General features: G+C 38.5%; 1 protein-coding gene across 2 annotated transcripts; it reads right to left on the bottom strand.

Annotated features, from left to right (window-relative positions):
* Positions 1 to 3,054: 3,054 nt before the first annotated feature.
* Positions 3,055 to 17,928, bottom strand: LOC127619790 (transcription factor Sp4-like). 2 transcript variants are annotated; one of them, XM_052092774.1, is made up of 6 exons: positions 17,412 to 17,928; positions 16,993 to 17,075; positions 14,744 to 16,208; positions 7,217 to 7,421; positions 6,512 to 6,711; positions 3,055 to 5,673 (listed from the first exon to the last, which is right to left on the bottom strand). In XM_052092774.1, exons 1-6 carry the CDS (start codon positions 17,416 to 17,418, stop codon positions 5,423 to 5,425), a joined length of 2,211 nt encoding a protein of 736 aa, XP_051948734.1. In that variant the 5' UTR covers positions 17,419 to 17,928; the 3' UTR covers positions 3,055 to 5,422. The 2 variants fall into 2 exon arrangements, with proteins under 2 accessions (XP_051948734.1, XP_051948736.1); XM_052092776.1 differs by lacking the exon at positions 17,412 to 17,928 and adding an exon at positions 17,324 to 17,352.
* Between the last annotated feature and the right edge of the window lie 3,434 nt (positions 17,929 to 21,362).

Genomic DNA, 21,362 nt, shown 5'->3' with positions numbered 1-21,362 from the left:
TCATTTGTGTATTAGTAGTTAAAACATTTTGTGTTTGTTCATTATTGTAACTTCGATGAAGATCAAACCAGTTGCTAAAACACATTTATACAGTACATAAATGCAGGTAATTCCAAAGGGTTCACATACTTTTGCCACTGTAGATATTAAGCCACATCTTTTTGCGAACCTACCTCCATGCTTAGAGTTACGAATTTCCTACCACGGCATATATAAATCATTTAGATATCCTATAATATTAAATATTATAACAAAAAACTGGGTGAGACCTGTCAAATGAACATTGTTTGAAGAGATACAGGTGCACTACAGCAGAGAAAGTCTTGGTGCAGATTGAGCGGCACAGATTCAGCAGCTGTTTAGTGGGATAAAAGCTTCACTTTTGTTGCACACTGCAGATACAGAGCTGTCAATCAAACTGAGAGAAAAACAAAAGAGTCCCGCCCACCTCCCCACCTGTGCTCATCATCACCATTTCCACCTCCACACACACACACGCACACGCACACTTTATTTCTGACTTTTAAAGGTGCATTCAGTCATTTTTTCCTCATTATAATAAGTGAAGTCTCCAGTCATAACATGAACCTTAAAAAAAGCTGTTTTATTCTACATGGGGAGGGTCCACACATGGGGGCTGCCATATACTACTCCCTTAATCTTAGTAAATGCCCTGTTATTGAACACTTTTACTCATAGATTAAATTAATCGTGGCTTATTGTGAATAGTGAATTTCTCCGATGGCATCTGAAACTTTTGTGTTTGATGACATATTCAAACAGTAACTTGACGCACCTTTAAGCTTGATTTCGTGCATCAAATGTCAAATCATGTTCCAAAATGTTTCAGACCGCAATTCACAACTTAAGTTGTAATTCTCAACATTGCCACAAGGGTCGCTATAGCGTGCATTCGTGTAAACTGTCCACTCCGATGGCAAGTTTTCTTTTTCAAGCCAACTACATACGTAGGGATGAACGATGCCACTTACTTTCTTTTTGATCCGATACCAAGTACTATCAAGGTCAAAATAATGCAGATATCTATTAAATGTTTTTTGTGTATGATTTCTGAGGACTTTTAGCTTCTCAACGTGTGTATGAAATATGATACACAACGTTTGACGGCTACTTTTTCACTCACTGTTCAAGCTGATGAGCCAAGCGAAGAGAAATCGGCCTGGGATTTTGCATAGAAACTGTCCCAAAACTTGTTCTGCATATCCCTGCACACTTAGGCATATAGCAGCGCCGTTTTGTGGCCCATTCTGCATAATGCGCCAGCTCATTTCAGCTTATTGCAGCCCAATTCGCGGTCAGCCCACCGGCCCGCCCGGTTCTCCCGATGGCTAGTCCGCCCCTAATCGGCCCACAGGGAAAATGCCCAGTATGCCAATCCTGCTTAAGCACCATCTAGTGGTTATTTGTGAAAAAATGGTTTCAATGTTTATATCGATCTATTTAAAATGTTACTGATATTTTAAAATGAGTATTGCTGAATATCAGCAACTTGTGCTTGATTAAAATATTGTATATTATTTTATTGAAAATACCCTTTGAAATCCATGTATCAAATATGTAATAAAAAGTTATAAAAGTAATAATAACAAGCAAGTACAACCCCCCAATATTTATACCATGATCAATGTAAACATGTAAATTCTTCACACTGTAATCCAATAATATGCAACTATTTGCTTATAGTAAATGTTTTTGTTACTTTGAATCTTATGAAAGCAATAGTTTTAGGGTAAATAAATAATAAAAGTCACTAGATAAGTAAAAAACCATTAGTATCCATATTTTTATGCATGTATCGATCGACTCAATACAACACCTGTAGGATCGATCTGTCCGTCACTTCTACTGCAGTTATTGGTGCAGCAATAGTTTGAATATTGGAACATTTTAGAACGCAATTACGAACAAAATAGAGCTTGCGTTGCTAGAAGCGTTCACGTACAGTTCTTCTGTAAAGAACTAAAATACAGTCAGTTGAAATCTGTGCGAATGGGAAATCCGGTGGCGAAGAATTTCCATACGTGAATTTGCAATGGCGTTCAACGCCTTCTTTACCTGCAGAATTTCGCCACGCCTTTAAGGTTAGTGGTTTGTTCAAAGGGTCTAAGGGTCGAAACATACTCTACGCAAGTATGTGTATGCAGTCGCATCATGCATCGCAAGCTCGATTTCACGCGTTAAGACCACAATTCGTAACACACCACAAGTATGCGATGCATTCTCAAAGTTGCCATGAGGGGCACTATACCGAGATTATTGTGAACTGTCCACTTCTACGGTGAGTTTTCTCATTCAGGTCAACTTCTGTCATGGCGGAGCAACAGTTTGAAGCGAATATATTTATAGCTACTTACCTGAATAATAACAGATCCAGTTTAATGGCACAAACCTTTGATGGTAACCCTATCGCCCCCTTGAGTACTGAGGTTTATGCCCAACACAGTAAAGCAAGAATGCATGTTAAGCATGTTCAACCGGACCGCTCGCTGGCCAAGCGGACGCATCTTCAGTCACTGGAGTGGTGGTGGTGTAGAGGTCTAAACCACATAACTGGTAATCAGAAGGTTGCTGGTTCGATCCCCACAGCCACCACCATTGTGTCCTTGAGCAAAGCACTTAACTCCAGGTTGCTCCGGGGGGGATTGTCCCTGTAATAAGGGCTCTGAAAGTCACTTTGGATAAAAGCGTCTGCCAAATGCAGAAATGTAAATGTACTTGCGTAGAGTATTTTTCAGCCTCAACTATGAGCATACACTTAACCTCTCATCCTGAAAACACATACTAATGTACCAGTAGAGGGCGCTGTTTAGGTGCATTAATGTTCCCTGTGTAGATTAAAATAAATAATGAAGAATTAGACTAGACATGGTATATTTAAAACAGAATTACTCACTTTAATTTCAAGTGTTATGCAGGCAAATTTTTGTATTCTTTTTCCTCGTTTTGTTCACTCAATACCATAACACGTTTGTACAAAGTTATTTTAAAAATATCAATAAACTGCATCCTTTCAGTCTAACCTGGCAACCCCCCCATTATCAAATGCCACAAGGACAAAGAAACACCTTAGAAAAATGATTTACAAATGAGGTGTCACTAGAAAATATTAAATAAAAAAATCGGTTGCCACAGAAAATATTACCAAAAAACATCTATTTATAATTGTTTGGTATCAACCACTTCTTTTTAGACTTATTTTTCGTTATGGTGTGAAAAGTCAGATAAATTAAAAGCCATGCTTTTACTTTCTAAAAGGACCACGTTTAGAAATAACAGATCGTTACTAAATAGATTAGCGAAAATGAACCATGCAGCACGTTATCTCTGCATTAACAGCACAACACACATTAGCAAATACTAATATAAGGATAAATAATAAATTACACACACAGGCGTCATCTATTCGTGCCGTGTGGTAACCAATAAGCAGGGCTTGAAATAAAACACACTCAAAAAATAAAGATAACAATAAGCAAACCTCAAAAACTCACGAATTAGAACGCTACCGCACACATTTCTGAACATCAAACTGAACTAAGTGGCTTTAAACAAAAGCTGCTTTTCCGTCATCGGGCCGAACGGTTTCAGTAGCATTCAGTGCAGAGAACGGTTCCGTACGGTAATAAAATCGTACTTTAGTACGTGGTGACGATTTGCCCAGGCAGTCCGTTCAAATCTTGATTTCAAAGCACCAAAATGGTACAAGAAACCGTGAACCGGAAAACCACGATTCCACAACGAAAACAGTTCGCCCCGATGGTGGAGAAGTGAATAAAGACATCTGGTACCATGGGTATTTATGCGTGAAACAGGGTTGAATCTCTTTGAGGTGATCACGAATGTCAATGGGCAACAGGTGGACACATATTTAAAGTGCCGAGCACTGATGTGGGTCGAGGGTTGGGTTCAGGACCTCAACCAGATACTATCTCGTCTTCACTGGCCACAGTATTCAGCATTGTATAAAAAGATTGTGTGGTCAGCTGGGCACTATGGCACATGAATATATTTTCAAATGACGCCAACGTCGCCACCCAGCTGTAACGTTGTGGTACTGCAGTCTTTGTTAAGGCATCAGAGTACAGTTCAAACGACTAGAGAGAGATGAGCGAGAACGTCTCTAGAAGTTTTCCGTAAAGAAACCTATTTTACCCTTCGGTAATGTAAACATGGTTTTTACAAAGATTGTCTTTTATAGTATTGCTTTCATTGAACATAGCATGTTTAGAAAGCTAGATTGGATTTGTCCAATGTCTTTCAAATCGCCATCTTTTCTTAAAGGGACAGTAAATCCAAACAGGAAAATTCCATCATTGTTTACTTACTCTCACGTTGTTCCAAACCTGTCTTTCTTCCGTGGAACACTCTCATTGCATCTTTTGATCCATAGAAGAAAGTAATGTGGGTTTTGAACAATTTAAGGCTAATTTGAGTAAATAATGAAAGATTTTATTTGATATCCCTTTAACTGGAATGCATCGTTTGTAAATTAAATGTGCTTTTTTTATTCATATTAAATTGCCCATAAATCCATTTCTATACTCTTGTTTCTCCCGTATAAATTTGATTTAACTGCCGCAAATCTGCACAAGTTCAACGCGTCGGGACACGTTCCTCGTGTGCGGAGCAGAATATTACAACTATACAAGAACATCCAAAACGCACGGCCTTAATTCCTAAACCATTCCGGACGTGAGGCTGTGATTGGTCAATAGCTGGCCACGTCACTCAAATAGCTTGTGCTACGTTTCTTAAAGGGATATTTCAACCAAAACGAGAACTCTGAAATCATTTACACATCTTCATGTGGTTCAGAGGAGATTTTAGCCAGAATGACAACCTCAGTCACCATTCACTTTCATTGTATGGAAATAGCTGCAATGAAAGCGAATGGTTAAAGAATGATGTAAGAGTAAAATATGACATAAGTGCTATTTTTTTTTTGGCCGAACATGCACTAAAGATTTTCATACATCTGACTGCTACCAACACAGATCGTGTGCGACCTCCTGGCCTGATCGCACGCACAACTACAGACCAATGCGCGATTGCAGCTAAGGCTTCGCGAGGCTTCAAGACAAGATTTTCATCCCCCGACTGGATCAAACTGTATACTCAATTCATAACAATTTTGACAACATATACTTTTTGTGCATAGCCACACATTTTCAGTCATCTGGAAACTTCTTGTGCTACTGCAGCTCATATTATTTCCATAGATTATTCTTTGTCATAATATCTGATAGTATTAAATTTCCATTTGAATAAAAGAAAAAGAACGAACTACGCTCAAACATCTGTCCATTCTCAATAGAAAAAGAACGAACATAAACAAGCGCACGTTTATAAAAAAAAGAAACAACAACATGGCGCTTTTAGCCAATAATATTTGGAGGGAAAACTACTCAAACTCCTCGTCTAAATTGTTTGAAGTCGTGGGCGTGGCCGGGTTGGAATTCTGCGAGAGCGACGCCACGGTAACATTCTGCGGCGAGCCCAGGACCTCGTCCACATCTTCCTCCATGTCCTCTGTGGTGATGATGGTAAGTGCCGCCCCACCTTTCTTGTTCTGGTGGGTTTTGATGTGCTTTGACAGGTGGTCGCTCCGCATGAACCTCTTGGAACATTCCGGACACTCGAACCTCTTCTCACCTGATTGGGACAGGGAGAATTATTCGCAGACTGAAGCAAGAAAAGACAATAGTTGTGTCTGTTAGTAGTCAACAGATATTTAGAGAGCAGGGTGGTCAATTTAAAATAGAATAATTATTATAATTATTATATAATTATAATGATTAAATTACATAATAATTTCTGGACAAATTCTAAATATAAATGGCAAGAATCTTATGCAGAAAAGTTAGAAATTTTATTACAATTATATTCAACTTTCAATACATAACTCAATCTTATTAAAATTGAGTATTATAATTTGAATAATCTAATTATATAAAAAAATAGGAATATGATTTTTGGACAAATTCTAAGGAAAAATGGCATAATCATATCCAGAAAAGTTTGAAATATTATTATAATTATTCTTTAATTTCATTCAATATCAAAAACTATCAATAGATGGCTCAGTATTATTAAAACGGACTATTACAATTAAAATAATCAAATTAATATACAACTATAAAACATTTTCATTTTCATATGTCTTGTTATATTTGTTGTGTTGTGCCTAGATTTGTAAGGCAAGAACGTGTTCGGTCTGAACGGCCCCTTAGAAAGTAGGCAGAAGACAGAAACACCGCTCACAGGGTTTCTGAAAAAGAGCTCATTTATCCCAAATATTTGAATGCAGAAAACAATGTGCATTATCCACACTAGGATGTAGATTGTGCCAGGAAGTCGATTTTACAGCTGCTAATCTTAAAATGACCGACACGCCGTCCATCGTTATAGAGTTTTAGCAATGTTTATTGCACGCCAGCACCCATACATGATAGTTTCAGCCTCAGCTGTGTGAATCTGTGCACATACACACCTGTATGTGTCCTGCGATGTCGCTGTAGCTCGTCGCTCCTCGTAAAGCGCTTTCCGCAGAAGATCCAGTTGCAGACGAAAGGTCTTTCTCCCGTATGCCAGCGCAGGTGAGCCCTCAGGTGAGATGTTTTACCGTAAACCTTTCCGCAACCCTCCATGTGACACACATGCTGTTTCTTCTTTGAGGGGTCGCTGTTGTTTCTGTCAATAGATAAAATGTTGTAATGATTTGAAACGTTTCATTATGTTAAAACTGGTCTTTTGCAAAGGAGGTTTTCTGTGCATCTTGCAATTTTGCAAATATGAGTATTGCCTCGGTGGTTGCCAGACCGTTGCCAAGTGTTTGCAATGCCCGTTGACTGGTTGCATGCACACTGCAATGTGGTTTCTAGGGTATTCTGGGCAGTTGGCAGATGGTTGTTGTGGTGTTCTGGGTGGTTTCAAGGTGGTTACTTCCTTATTGGCTCAAGTAAAAAGTACCCACCCCAAGTCTAATAGTTCTGACCATTTCACAACGTTTGCTAAAGTTATGTGAAGTTTAATACTGAGGTTACCCACACTATTTTACAGTGTTGGTACATCTTGGTCTTTTACAAAAATAAAAAGCCAGAAATTAGAGTGTAAACCATAAACTACTTTGTGAGTAAAAGCTCTTAATCTCTTACTGTACCATTCCCCCTTTACTCCCTCTTCTTTTTGGCCATACCTCCCCTCTCCATCTCTGCAGTTGGGACAGGAACAGGCCACCCTGCGTAGTCTCTTGCTGGGCTGACCTTCCTGGTCAGACAGGCTCTGGACCTGCCCCATCTGATCCGGACTCACTGCACCCAGGGTCGTGCTGCTGATGTTGCCAACAGTGACAGTCATTGGGGAAGACTGAATTTTGACCCCCTCTTGACCCTGCTGCTGACCTGTGAGATAGTTGAAACAGTAAAGGTGATTAAATCACACTCGAGGCTAGAGCAGGAAAACATGCTTTCACACACATGTTGCAACTGCATAAATAATGTTATGAGATTAATATTTTAAATGTAAAATTATGAATATAGAAATATGAAACGAACGAAAATATGAATGAATACTCCACCTATGTCGGGACTATTTCTTTCAATAAGTCAACCTCCCAATTATACTTTTGTAAATGTTTAATGTTACTTGAATTGGTGGTATTTTAGTGCATTTCTGTCTTTACACCGTGAAAGGCTTTGTTTGGAAAATGTTAATAAAGCATTACATAGTTTTCTTTTCTAAGATGTTAATAAATGTATTTTGAGAGGAAAATAAGTATATATGTTGTTCAATTTCACCATTATCAAAATCTGCGATAAATCACAATTAGCTACAAAAATCTGCAATTGACCGCGATTAACTACAAAAAAAAATCTGCGGTTAATCGCGAGTAACTACCAACAATATGAAATTCATCGCGATTAACTACCCAAATTATGCGATTAATCGCGATTAGCTACAAAAAAATATATACAATTAATCGCGGCTAAAAACCAAAAGTGTACAATTAATCGCGGCTAACAACCAAAAATATACAATTAATCTCAGCTAACTACCAAAAATATACAATTAATCATGGCTAACAAAAAAATAAATACAATTAATCTCAGCTAACTACCAAAAATATACAATTAATCGTGGCTAACAAAAAAAAAAATACAATTAATCTCAGCTAACTACCAAAAATATACAATTAATCGCGGCTAAAAAACAAAAATATACAATTAATCGTGGCTAACTACCAAAAATATACAATTAATCGTGGCTAACAACAAAAAAATATACAATTAATCTCAGCTAACAACAAAAAAATATACAATTAATCTCAGCTAACTACCAAAAATATACAATTAATCGCGGCTAACAACAAAAAAATATACAATTAATCTCAGCTAACTACCAAAAATATACAATTAATCGTGGCTAACAAAAAAAATACAATTAATCTCAGCTAACTACCAAAAATATACAATTAATCGTGGCTAACTACCAAAAATATACAATTAATCGCGTCTAAAAAACAAAAATATACAATTAATCGTGGCTAACTACCAAAAATATACAATTAATCGCGGCTAACAACAAAAAAATATACAATTAGTCTCAGCTAACTACCAAAAATATACAATTAATCGCGGCTAACAACCAAAAATATGCAATTAACAACAAAACAAAATCTGCGGTTAATCGCGAGTAGCCACCCAAAATATGCAACTAATCGAGATTAAAATAAATAAAACATCTGCGATTAATCATGCGCAACCACCAACAACAGGCAATTAATCGCGATTAACTACCACAAATATGCAATTAATCGTGATGAACAAAAAAAATAATTATGTAATTAATAGCGATTAACTACCAAAAATATGCAAATAAGCGTGGCTAACTACCAAAAATATGCAATTAATCGTGGCTAACTACCAAAAATATACAATTAATCGTGGCTAACTACCAAAAATATACAATTAATCGTGGCTAACTACCAAAAATATACAATTAATCGTGGTTAACTTCCAAAAATATACAATTAATCGTGGCTAACTACCAAAAAATATACAATTAATCGTGGCTAACTACCAAAAATACACAATTAATCATGGCTAACTACCAAAAATATACAATTAATCACGGTTAACTCCCAAAAATATACAATTAATCGCGGTTAACTACCAAAAATATACAATTAATCGCGGTTAACTCCCAAAAATATACAATTAATCGCGGCTAACTCCCAAAAATATACAATTAATCGCGGCTAACTACCAAAAATATACAATTAATCGTGGCTAACTACCAAAAATATACAATTAATCGTGGCTAACTACCAAAAATATACAATTAATCGCGGCTAACTCCCAAAAATATACAATTAATCGCGGCTAACTACCAAAAATATACAATTAATCGTGGCTAACTACCAAAAATATACAATTAATCGCGGTTAACTCCCAAAAATATACAATTAATCGCAGCTAACTACCAAAAATATACAATTAATCGTGGCTAACTACCAAAAATATACAATTAATCGCGGTTAACTACCAAAAATATACAATTAATCGCGGTTAACTACCAAAAATATACAATTAATCGCGGTTAACTACCAAAAATATACAATTAATCGTGGCTAACTACCAAAAATATACAATTCATCATGATTAACTACCAAAAATATACAATTAATCATGGCTAACAACCAAAAATATACAATTAATCGCGGCTAACAACCAAAAATATACAATTAATCGCGGCTAACTACATTTCAATGCAGGTGTACATTGACGCGTCCTTCAGCCCTTATAGTAAATCTCAGACTGATTGACGAATTCAGTTGCAAAATGGATAGCTGTGAACTGCAGGCCAATGATAGTCTTATGTTCATTAATATGGAAATAAACGATATATTGCATTGTAAAGCCGATATTTGTATTGAGTTTTTAATGCTTTACTTGTGTGCCAAAATAATGTATTTGAATTTTCTGTAGTATTTTTTCATAATATGTGTATTTTATTTATAATTTAAATATATCAATTTATAATTATTATATATATTGAATTATTGCTATTTGAGGGGCTTTCTCAGCTAATATATATGTATGCGATTAATTGCAATAAATTATATGAATTAATTGGTATAACTTATTTAATTAGATTAAAATTGTTAATTGATTGACAGCCCTAATAAATACATAATTATAAATAAATAAATATATATATATATATATATATATATATATATATATATATATATATATATATATCGCGATTAACTACAAAAAAATTCTGCGGTTAATCGCGGCTAACTAACAAAAATATGCAATTAATTGCAATTAACCACCAAAATGTATGTAATTAATCGCGATTAACAAAAAAAAAACATCTGCGATTAATCGCGAGTAACTACCAACAATGTGAAATTCATCGTGATAAACTACCAAAAATATGCAATTAATAGTGGTTAACTACCAAAAATATACAATTAATCGTGGTTAACTACCAAAAATATACAATTAATAGCGGTTAACTACCAAAAATATACAATTAATCGTGGTTAACTACCAAAAATATACAATTAATAGTGGTTAACTACCAAAAATATACAATTAATAGTGGTTAACTACCAAAAATATACAATTAATAGCGGTTAACTACCAAAAATATACAATTAATAGTGGTTAACTACCAAAAATATACAATTAATAGCGGTTAACTACCAAAAATATGCAATTAATAGTGGTTAACTACCAAAAATATACAATTAATAGTGGTTAACTACCAAAAATATACAATTAATAGCGGTTAACTACCAAAAATATACAATTAATCGTGGTTAACTACCAAAAATATGCAATTAATAGCGGTTAACTACCAAAAATATACAATTAATCGCGGTTAACTACCAAAAATATGCAATTAATCGCGGTTAACTACCAAAAATATACAATTAATCGCGGTTAACTACCAAAAATATGCAATTAATCGTGGTTAACTACCAAAAATATACAATTAATCGCGGTTAACTACCAAAAATATACAATTAATCGCGGTTAACTACCAAAAATATGCAATTAATAGCGGTTAACTACCAAAAATATACAATTAATCGCGGTTAAAAAAATATTGACTGAAAGCCCTATATATATATATAAATATTAGGGCTGTTGATTTAATGTGTTAATTCGGTGCGATTAATTATATAATTTATATAATATTATTATATATTTAATTACATTAAAATTGTTAATTGATTGACAGCCCTAATAAATATATAATAATTATAAATAAATAAATAATATATATAAATAATAATAAATATATATATATATATATATATATATATATATATATTACATTGTATTAACAAATAAACATATAATTCATGTAAAATATTTCAAATTAAATATAATAAATTATATTATATAAAATATTATATTATATAATATAATAAAACAAATAAAATATATAAACGATAAACAAATGAATTTAGTGTATACATATAAAATATTAATCATAAACAACAATCGATGTACTGAAATTATTTTCTATAATTACGTTTTAAATACTTTTACATTTAATAACATGGGAAGTTGTGAAACAATAAACATTTGGAGTCATTGTGGTCCGACGCTCCCTAAAGTACCTCTCTAGCAGAAATCTGTGGGAGCAGCCAGAGAAGGGAGGAACGTAACGTGAAGAGTCTGAAATCTGACACCTCACAAAGGATTTCCAAACATTCAGACTCCAACTCATAAAATATAAATGCATTAATTTGCCATTTACTGCACAAGTAATAATAAAGAGAGTATGATAATAAGACATAACAGCATTTTATGCTACAGTTCCAGTCAGCGGTTTTACATAGCTTGATGTTGCTACATCTTCTGGATGTACGGTTACAAATATGTGGTTATATTGATAACATATGCTAATTGAGAATGTCACTACTTACTCCAGATCCTTAAGTCAACATGATCCAGCATTCCCAAAGCTGTTTACTTCTGTAATGTGACATATTTATGAGTGAAACCAAATACTCAACACGAAATTAGGGTAGGACTTGATTATATCCATTGGCAATTGGTTGGATTGTGAATAATGGTCTTTGAATGACATTATTTATGTTTGTTAGGGGACAGGGTTGAAATCGGCAGTCGAAAACTCATTCCAGAGGAATTCTGATGATATATTTTGAATTGGAATAACATGGACCGATCATCATCATCATCATCATCATCATCACCAATGTACTGTACAGTACAATGTGTTCGCAAGAACTTTTTACATACAATAAAACCCACAATAAAACATAATAATATAGACCCAAAAGACACACAATAACAAACAACAGAAAACATCACAAGGCTTGTTTAGGCGTTTTTAACTTGGTAATAAATATGTAGTGTTGGAGCGGTTCTGATAGATGTTGGTCAGCTGAGCCAAAGTTTAGGTGCGCTCGATCACCCTTAGATTTTAGCTTCGACTTCGGAACAGTTAATAAACTCTGGTTGGCGGACCTAAGAGCTCTTCCTGGACTGTGTTCACACAAAGGGTCGGAGAGGTAGGCAGGGGCTCGGCCATTTAAGGATTTAAATCCAAGCAAGAGCACTTTAAAATCAATTCTAGAACGGACAGGATGTGAAGACCCTAAAACAGACACCCCTTAAAAGTCTCGCAGCTGCATTTTGAACCATCTGTAATCCAGATACGGAAGAATTGTTTATTCCCAAATATAGGGAATTACAATAGTCCAGTCTAGAGGTTTATTTTTCTTCCACTTTTTCTCCCAATTTGGCATGCCCAATGCCCAAGTCCTCGTGGTGGCGTAATGATTCGCCTCAATCCGGGTGACGGAGGACGAATCACAGCTGCCTCCGCGTCTGAGACCATCAACCCGTGCATCTCATCACGTGGCTTGTTGAGCGCGTTGCCAAGGAGACATAGTGCTTGTGGAGGCTTCACGCCATCCACCGCGGCATCCCCGCTCAACTCACCACGCGCCCCACCGAGAGCGTACCACATTATAACGACCACGAGGAGGTTACCCCATGTGACTCTACCCTCCCTAGCAACCGGGCCAATTTGGTTGCTAAGGAGACCTGGCTGGAGTCACTCAGCACACCCTGGATTCCAATTCGCGACTCTAGCGGTGGTAGTTTTCACACAAGTTTTAACCGAAGAGGATAAAATCATTCACAACCAGACCAGGAACATATTAAGAAAGTAAATACATTTTATTGTCATGTCTTTGACTGTAAACTATGTTTCGGGTCCAATACAAGTTAAGACAGCATTTTTGGGACAATGTAGATTTCCCTAAAACTCTATTTAGGCTCGCCCTTGATTTATTTGATAAAGGTGGTTATAGTAGGGCACTTACAATGGACGTGAATGGGGCCAGTCCATAAACTTTAACATACACTTTGCTTCAAAAGAATAGCATCGAAATTTAAATATTATGAGTAAACGTGACTTTATTGTGATAAAATCACTTACCTTAACCAGTGTAAAAATAAATCCAACATTACAACGAAACCCTTTAATCCTGGTACTGGATATTACTTTACACAGATAAGGTAAGCGATTTTGTCCAACTAAAACCATGTTAACACATACTGTATATAATGTTTACGTTTTGTGGCTATTCTTTTGCATCAATGTGTATTTCACGGTTTATGGACTGGCCTCATTCACCTCAAGTGCCTTAATGTAACCCTTCTACTGTCTTTGGTCATTTTTGACCGATGTGATATTTATATTTTTTTATATTTTTCGCACAGCGCGATTACAATGCAATGCAAAGATGCGAATAGATGCGAATCTTGGATGGCGTGAAGCCTCCACAAGCACTATGTCTCCTTGGCAACGCACTCAACAAGCCACGTGACGAGATGCACGGGTTGACGGTCTCAGACGCGGAGGCAGCTGGGATGGGTGGCGCGAATGAAGCGAATGGCGCGACTCGAAGACTATCAGCATTGAGATTGTCCGGATTTCACTGACGTACTGACGTGGTAGCAGAAGAAATCTGGAAAAATGGATGGAAACATTGTTGTAGCGGTGTGTGGGCACCCGGAATTGTATGACACAACGTCATACATGTACAGAGACCGGACGTCGAAAAAAGACATCGCTTGAAGGAAAGTGAGCGAGGAAGTTGGACAACTCGGAAAGTTCTGAAAATATGCGCGTCTACTTGATTCCAGCTGTTGGTTGAACTTTACTATGAACCAAGTTGTAGAAGCCCCTCCTCCTGTCCTTTTCCGGAAGAGAAGTGGGAATACTCGCGGGTTTGCGTTAATCGGGCGAACGCAAGTTTAAACACACATTTATAATCCAGCGGTCAAACTCGCGCAAGCAATGCAAGGCGAAAAGTTTCTTTGCGTTGTATGTGAACGCACCATGAGTTTTCTCTTTGTAACACCATGGTCATGTTTGACTGCAAATATAAAAAAGCTAAACTTTGACAAATATTAGTCTTTAATAATATCTCAATTTATAACAAATTCATAACTTGTGATAATGTCTAAAAATTAGCTGTATGCCCAATTACTGTATCCGGTCAAATTTCACCAGGAACTAAGAGTGTCTGGCTATATCGAAGACTACAGAAGGTTTAGTAAACAGTCCTTTAAGATAACCGTCAACATTATTATTATTTTAAACAGGTAAGTCGATCAGGTCTGATGTCACAAGATGCATGGCTGCCCAGGTGTGATCTTACCTTGCACACCGATGGTGATCGGTACACCCTGCATCTGGACCCCAGCCGTACCCAAACCCGCGATATTCACTGTCTGCAACCCCGTCCCAGAGGACAGCTGTGCGGTGCTGAGCGAGATGGGCGATCCTCCGAGCGTCAGTGGGGCGATTTGAGTGAATGTGCCCCCACTCGCGTTTGACGTCACTGGGGCGAGAGTCAGCTGTTGGGGTAAGCCCATGTTCTGCAGCTGGACGGTCTGCCAGCTGATCTGCCCTGAGGGCGTGAGAGTTGGCGTTCGGATCAGAACCTGCGTTGGGTTCTGGAAGGCCTGAAGCTGGAGGTTCTGCTGGACTGGTTGTAAAGTCTGGCCTGGTTGGATCTGTATGGATCCCTGGACCACCTGCTGCTGGGGCGATTGGATCTGGAACTGTTGGAGAACCGGATGACCCACGATTTGGAATTGCTGGATTTGGCTGGTCTGTTCTGATGCGGGTTGAATCCCGTTGGATTGAGCTATGTTCTGGGCGTCCGTCTCGCCCGAATGGCCCTGATTGTCCTTCTGGGCCTCTGTAGATCCAGTGGACACCACAGCTGTTGTAGGTAACGTTGTAACATCTGTAGAGGTTGCAACAATGGAATCGGTTCCTGGCGAAGTAGTTGTGCAAGAAACACCCATGGATTCGGCGGTACTAGCGACGGTTGTCGTCATCAACTGGTTGCCATTCGAAATACTTCCGTCACTTGATTGGACTAGTTGAACAGACCCTCCACTTCCGCTAACGTTGTTGATAACTGGTAAAGCCAACGTTACGCCGCCAATATTGATGGGTAACGTAGTCACCATAGGCGCTTGCGTACCCTGAATGGTTTGCAATTGGAGAGGGTATGATGGCCTGATCTGAAGCGGAATCGTCTGATTGGCTAGATTCTGCGTGACAATGCTGGCTGACCCCGCCCTTTGGGATGTGGCAAAAATGGCTTGGTTGTTTCCGGTAGGGATAAGCTGGAGCTGTTCCGGCTGCACGCTTAAGGCCGCAGGATTATTTGGACTTATTTGGATCTGCTGTCCATCGGCGGTCTGCAAATGCGGAATCACCTGATATTGAATTCCCCCTGTTGAGTTAGGCAAATTCTGCACCTGGATGATTTGAAATTGTTGCTGTCCAGCATTCGCATTATTTGAAGCAACCGCCTTAAACTTCCGTCCAGCCGTGCCTTCACTGGTTGCAACCCCTGACTGCTGAACGTTGTCCTTGGTTACGGTTGTGGCCGCAGAAGCAGGGGAAGTCGCAATGATCTGCCAGCCATTTCCTGTTAACTGCGCAGGAACTAGCTCGAGCTGTTGAGTAGGGTTCTGGAGTTGCAGAAGACCCTGATTCGGGTCGATAATTATCTGCTGTGGTGTGCCACCCTGACCGTCACCACTAACACCTCCTATTTTGCTGCATGTTGCTGCAAGCAATGCGAGGGGGGATGGCTGTGCATCCTACACAAACACAGAAAGAGTAGTGTGATGCCAGTGTCATCAGATGTGGGCGGGTGTGTGAACCACAATCTCTCAAATTCTCTTTCACAGGTTTGAGAGACAGGCTCTTTATTGCAAAAAACATTCTGAGACAATTCAGATAAAACAAGCTTATTATAAATAATAATATCAAACAAAGTGGGGCCTAAAAGTCTGAGACTACTAGTGAAAATACTAACTTTTAGTAAACAGTTTAATTTAAAGATTATCATACATGTCTTAGTATTTAGTGCCTCTTTTGCTTCAATGACAGCATGCACTCGAGCTGGCACGAACTCCTCAAGTTTGTACAAAACCTGATGATTATGTCATCTATTAGGATTTGAGAATGCTTCAATGAAAGCAAAGAAATCTGAGCATCTGTACAAATGAGTTAACACGGTCAATGCCACAATTGTGGTTCTACAATTAGGCTCGAGACCTAGAAGTAGTGCATATTATTTCCTAACTTTTCTTTGTTTTAAATATTTAAAATTTCCACATTTTTCAGTGTGCCTTAGACTTTTGGACCCCAGTTTATTGAACAAATGCATTATAATTAAATGTTTGGTAATGCGTGCCAATTCTAAAATCCTTAAAGTGTTACATAACACAGTTCACAAATGTTCAACACACAAAGCACAACAGGTTAAGACAGGAACAGCATGTAACTGTGCCGAAGCAATAATCAGGAAGTGCTTACAGTGCAAAAACTGAGCTGGCACACAAGCAACAGCCTTCCATCAAAACTTTACATTTCTAATACCTGTGATGCACAACTTTTCCCTTTCGTACCCCCTTCTCCACTGGTTTTCCCCCCATCTGTGGACATAGCTTCCATTTTTGGCTCTGTAAAAAGAGTTTTGTAAGATTTAAAAAAATAATATGTGGGGAACTGTAAATTAAATACATGCAATAACACATTACACTTAAAAAAGCATCATACTAAATAATAAAAATATGAAGTTTAACAATGCAAAACATTCCTGGATACTTAAACATAGAAGCATCTCCTAAAGCAGGAATGCCTTTAGAAGCATTGCACAAGCCCAAAAACGGATCAATGGGCACAAATAAACAGCAGATCCCATATTAACCTAAGGTGGGACACAGATGGATAGATGGCACAGATGCACGCTTGGAGAAATAAGGGGTGGAGACGCATAAGGAGGGGAGGGTACGTACCACTCATTCCGCATTAATGAAACTCGGAGAGGAGTTGTTTAAGAGAAAAAAAAGGCCGGACGCCGTGGAAGGAAGGCAGGCAGGCAGGCAGCACCCCAGAAGAAGGACGGCCTATTTTCTCCAGCGGCCGCAGACTGTGGCGCAGCTCTGACGCACGGACCCACCCCGCCAGGAAGGGCGGTGCCAATGCAAAAACACCCTTCGATAACGAGACAAAATGCCAGTGGAGTCCAAGCCGGTCGGGTCCAACAGAACCGGTCCTGTGCGCCTGTGTGTGTCCGGCCTATTTGAATTAAATGATATTCCTCCGCGGATATATTTGTAGGTCTGTCAAAGAGCTCCGTGCGCGCGAAGGCCCACCCACTCCCACTTAAATATATATTAATGCCAAACCATCACGTCCGGGCTATTTCTCTCTTTTCTATCGGGCCAGGATGAGTTTGGATGAGATTATTCCGCGGAATTCTCTCACGAATTTTCACTTTTTTAGTGCACTATTGCCTTTGGAGCCTCACTAAAAATTGCTATGGCTTTTGTGGGCGGATACTCCCCGCCCACATATTCAGATTGGATGGAAACCGACTGCCAGAGCGGTGACTTGTGGGGATTGTAGTTTAACAGAGCGCGCTGCCCGTTCGCTCTCATCGATAAAGAACTACAACACCAATGACGCTCTACGCTGACGTGCTTGACGTTCCGTAAGGGGGTGTTATCACGTTCGGTTGTTTGGAAAGAAGAAGGACGGGCTCTTGTGGCATGTGGGGGTTGGGCGAGTGGAAACGGGTGGAGAAACACGAACCATCGGCCTGGTTCAGTCGGATAAACGCGCAACCCACTCAAAATACACGCCCCAAACCACACGCAGGCTAACACAATTGTTAAAAACGGAAATAAATAACCACCGCACTAAATAACTGTCAAATATAATTAGGAGTGCTATATGTTTGATTTAGCTTTGCAATGGCTGCACCTTACAGGCCAATAAATTTAATTCGGACACTTAAAAATGTATAAATGTCACTGCATTAGAAAACTAAATATCCTGCTGGCATTTCATTTAAAGTAAAATAGCGCGCGCGCGCGCATGCGCATACTGTAAAAGCAAAATATCTCACACAAACATGAGATATTTCGTTCAAAATGAATGTATTTGTGACATTTTGATTTGTCAAATGTCAGTGGAGCATGTCCATAATTAATTAGGTGAATTATACCTGTGGTTACTCTGCTAGGACACCTGTGAGATCTTGAAACATCCACTAAACATCACCTTGACACCAGTTGGTTAAAAGCAATTACTAGAATTTGTATTTATTGATTTATTTTTGCAGTTGACACTTAAAAAAAAAAAAAAAATCATACATTTAAGTGTGGGTCAAAGAGTCCAAATACATTTTTGGTGCCAGTGAATGTGAAATACTTCAACCACCTTTTCTTTTTACAATTTGTGAAATGTACACTTAAAGGGACAGTACACCCCAAAATGAAAATTCTCTCATCATTTACTCACCCTCATGCCATCCCAGATGTGTATGACTTTCTTTCTTCCGCTGAGCACAAACTAGGATTTTTAGGAGAATGTCTCAGCTCTGTAGGTCCATACAATGCAAGTGAATGGGGCCTGAACTTTGAAGGTCCAAAAAGCACATAAAGGCAACATAAAAGTAATCCATACGACTCCAGTGGTTTAATCCATGTCTTCAGAAGTGATATGATAGGTGTGGGTGAGAAACAGATACATTCTTAAGTAATTTTAAATTATAAATCTCTACTTTCACTTTCACTCTCACTTCCACATACTTGTTCATTTGTTTTTGGCGATTCACTTTCATCGTGCGCATTCACACCTACTGGGCAAAAAGGAGAATTTAGAGTAAAAACTGACTTAAATATTGATCTGTTTCTCACCCACACCTATCATATCGCTTCTGAAGACATGGATGAAACCACTGGAGTTGTATGGATTACTTTTATTTACTTTATGTGCTTTTAGGACCTTTAAAGTTCTGGTCACCATTCACTTGCATTGCATGGACCTACAGAGCTGAGATATTCTTCTAAAAATCTTCATTTGCAGAAGATAGAAAGTCATACATGTCTGGGATGGCATGAGGGTGAGTAAATGATGAGAGAATTTTCATTTTGGGGTGAACTGTCCCTTTTTGTCTTTCGGGATTTCAATGAAATATGTATTTTTGAATACAAGGGTGTAGATTACCCATGTTTCCATTGATCATAGTATAAATACCAGGAAGTGTGTGTACACACTCCAGCAACTTGCAAAATACTACAATACTACCCTTACTATATCTGCCGTATATAGATATAGAGATATGCAGAATAATACACAGGCAGAAATAGTGAAAGTATGCCATTCCAAATTCAGCAAGAGTTTATGTATGAATTATTTCAAACTATGAATATTTTTTAATTTGATTTAAAATGACATTTTAAGGTTAAATTAATCATTGTTAATTTATTCGAAATTTAAATACAAGCATTTTGCATTTAAGTTCTCTGATTTTGGTGTTTTCAAGTGGATGTGTCAGTGTCGCCCCCTGGCGGTTGTGTAAAGCGTTGCACTGGAAGTTGTCCATATTTAATAAAGCTGACCTGTGTAACGTTTTTGTTGTTAAAATACTTCCTCCTATCCCACATTGATATGTAGAGACAACTATGAGTAAATCAATTTGCATGTTTCGGTGGCGCTATCTTTTTGTTTTGAGCGACCCTTCCTGCCCAACACAGCAACACTGAATCAACCAATGGCGTGAATTGTGGGTGGGACTATTTGTTAGTTTGTTTGACCGCAGTGGGGGCGTATTTTGAAGGCTGTTTGAAAACTATGTTTCATTTTTGCAATTCCGTTCAGCGGTGCTGGTGGTCGCGAAGTTACTCACTTTTGAATTAAAACAAAATATATAAACTAGTATAAACTGTAATTCTTGCGTGTTGTGTGACTCCAGTCAGGTCTCCTAAGCAACCAAATTGGCCCGGTTGCTAGGGAGGTTTGAGTCACATGGGGTAACCTCCTTGTGGTCGCTATAATGTGGTTCTCGCTCTCGGTGGGACAGGTGGTGATTGGATGCCGCGGAGAATAGCGTGAAGCCTCCACATGCACTAGGTCTCCATGGTAGCGCACTCAACAAGTCACGTGATAAGATGCGTGGATTGACGGTCTCAGACGGCGGCAACTAAGATTCGTCTTCCACCACCCGGATTGAGGTGAGTCACTACGCCATCATGAGGACTTAGAGCACATTGGGAATTGGGGAGAAGAGAGATCAAGAGATCAAGAGTTCAAATGTCTGATTGCTTGGGGGAAGAAGCTGTCATGGAGTCGGCTGGTGCGGGTCCTGATGCTGCGATACCACCTGCCTGATGGTAGCAGTGAGAGCATCACATGACTCGGGTGGCTGGAGTCTCTGATGATCCTCCGAGCTTTTTTCACACACCGCCTGTTATATATGTCCTGGAGGGAGGGAAGCTCACCTCCGATGATGTGTCTTGCAGTTCGCTCCATCCTTTGTTGGTCTTTGTGGTTGTGGGCGGTGCTATTGCCGTATCAGGCGGTGATGTAGCCAGTCAGGATGCTCTCTACAGTGCTGGTGTAGAACCGTGTGAGCATGTGGTGGTTCATTCCAAACTTCCTCAGCCGTCTCAGGAAGAAGAGGCGCTGGTGAGCCTTCTTCACAGTGGCCTCAGTGTGGACGGACCATGTGAGATCTTGAAGCTGCTGACTCTCTCCACCGGTGCTCCATTAATGGTGATGGGCTGTGTTCTCTGTCTGCTGACATTGAGGGAAAGGTTGTGCACTGGACACCAGCGTGTCACTGCACTAGTAACAATGTAATTATTGCCATCAAAAAATGTAATTTGTACTAGTAAGAATCACACATCGTTGTGAAGGTCTAATATTGAAAATGCAGTTACAGATATCACGTTTTTACT

This window comes from Xyrauchen texanus, chromosome 26 (genome assembly GCF_025860055.1).
Source record: "Xyrauchen texanus isolate HMW12.3.18 chromosome 26, RBS_HiC_50CHRs, whole genome shotgun sequence".
Taxonomy (NCBI): Eukaryota; Metazoa; Chordata; class Actinopteri; order Cypriniformes; family Catostomidae; genus Xyrauchen; species Xyrauchen texanus.
This window is presented reverse-complemented; position numbering and strand designations above follow the sequence as displayed.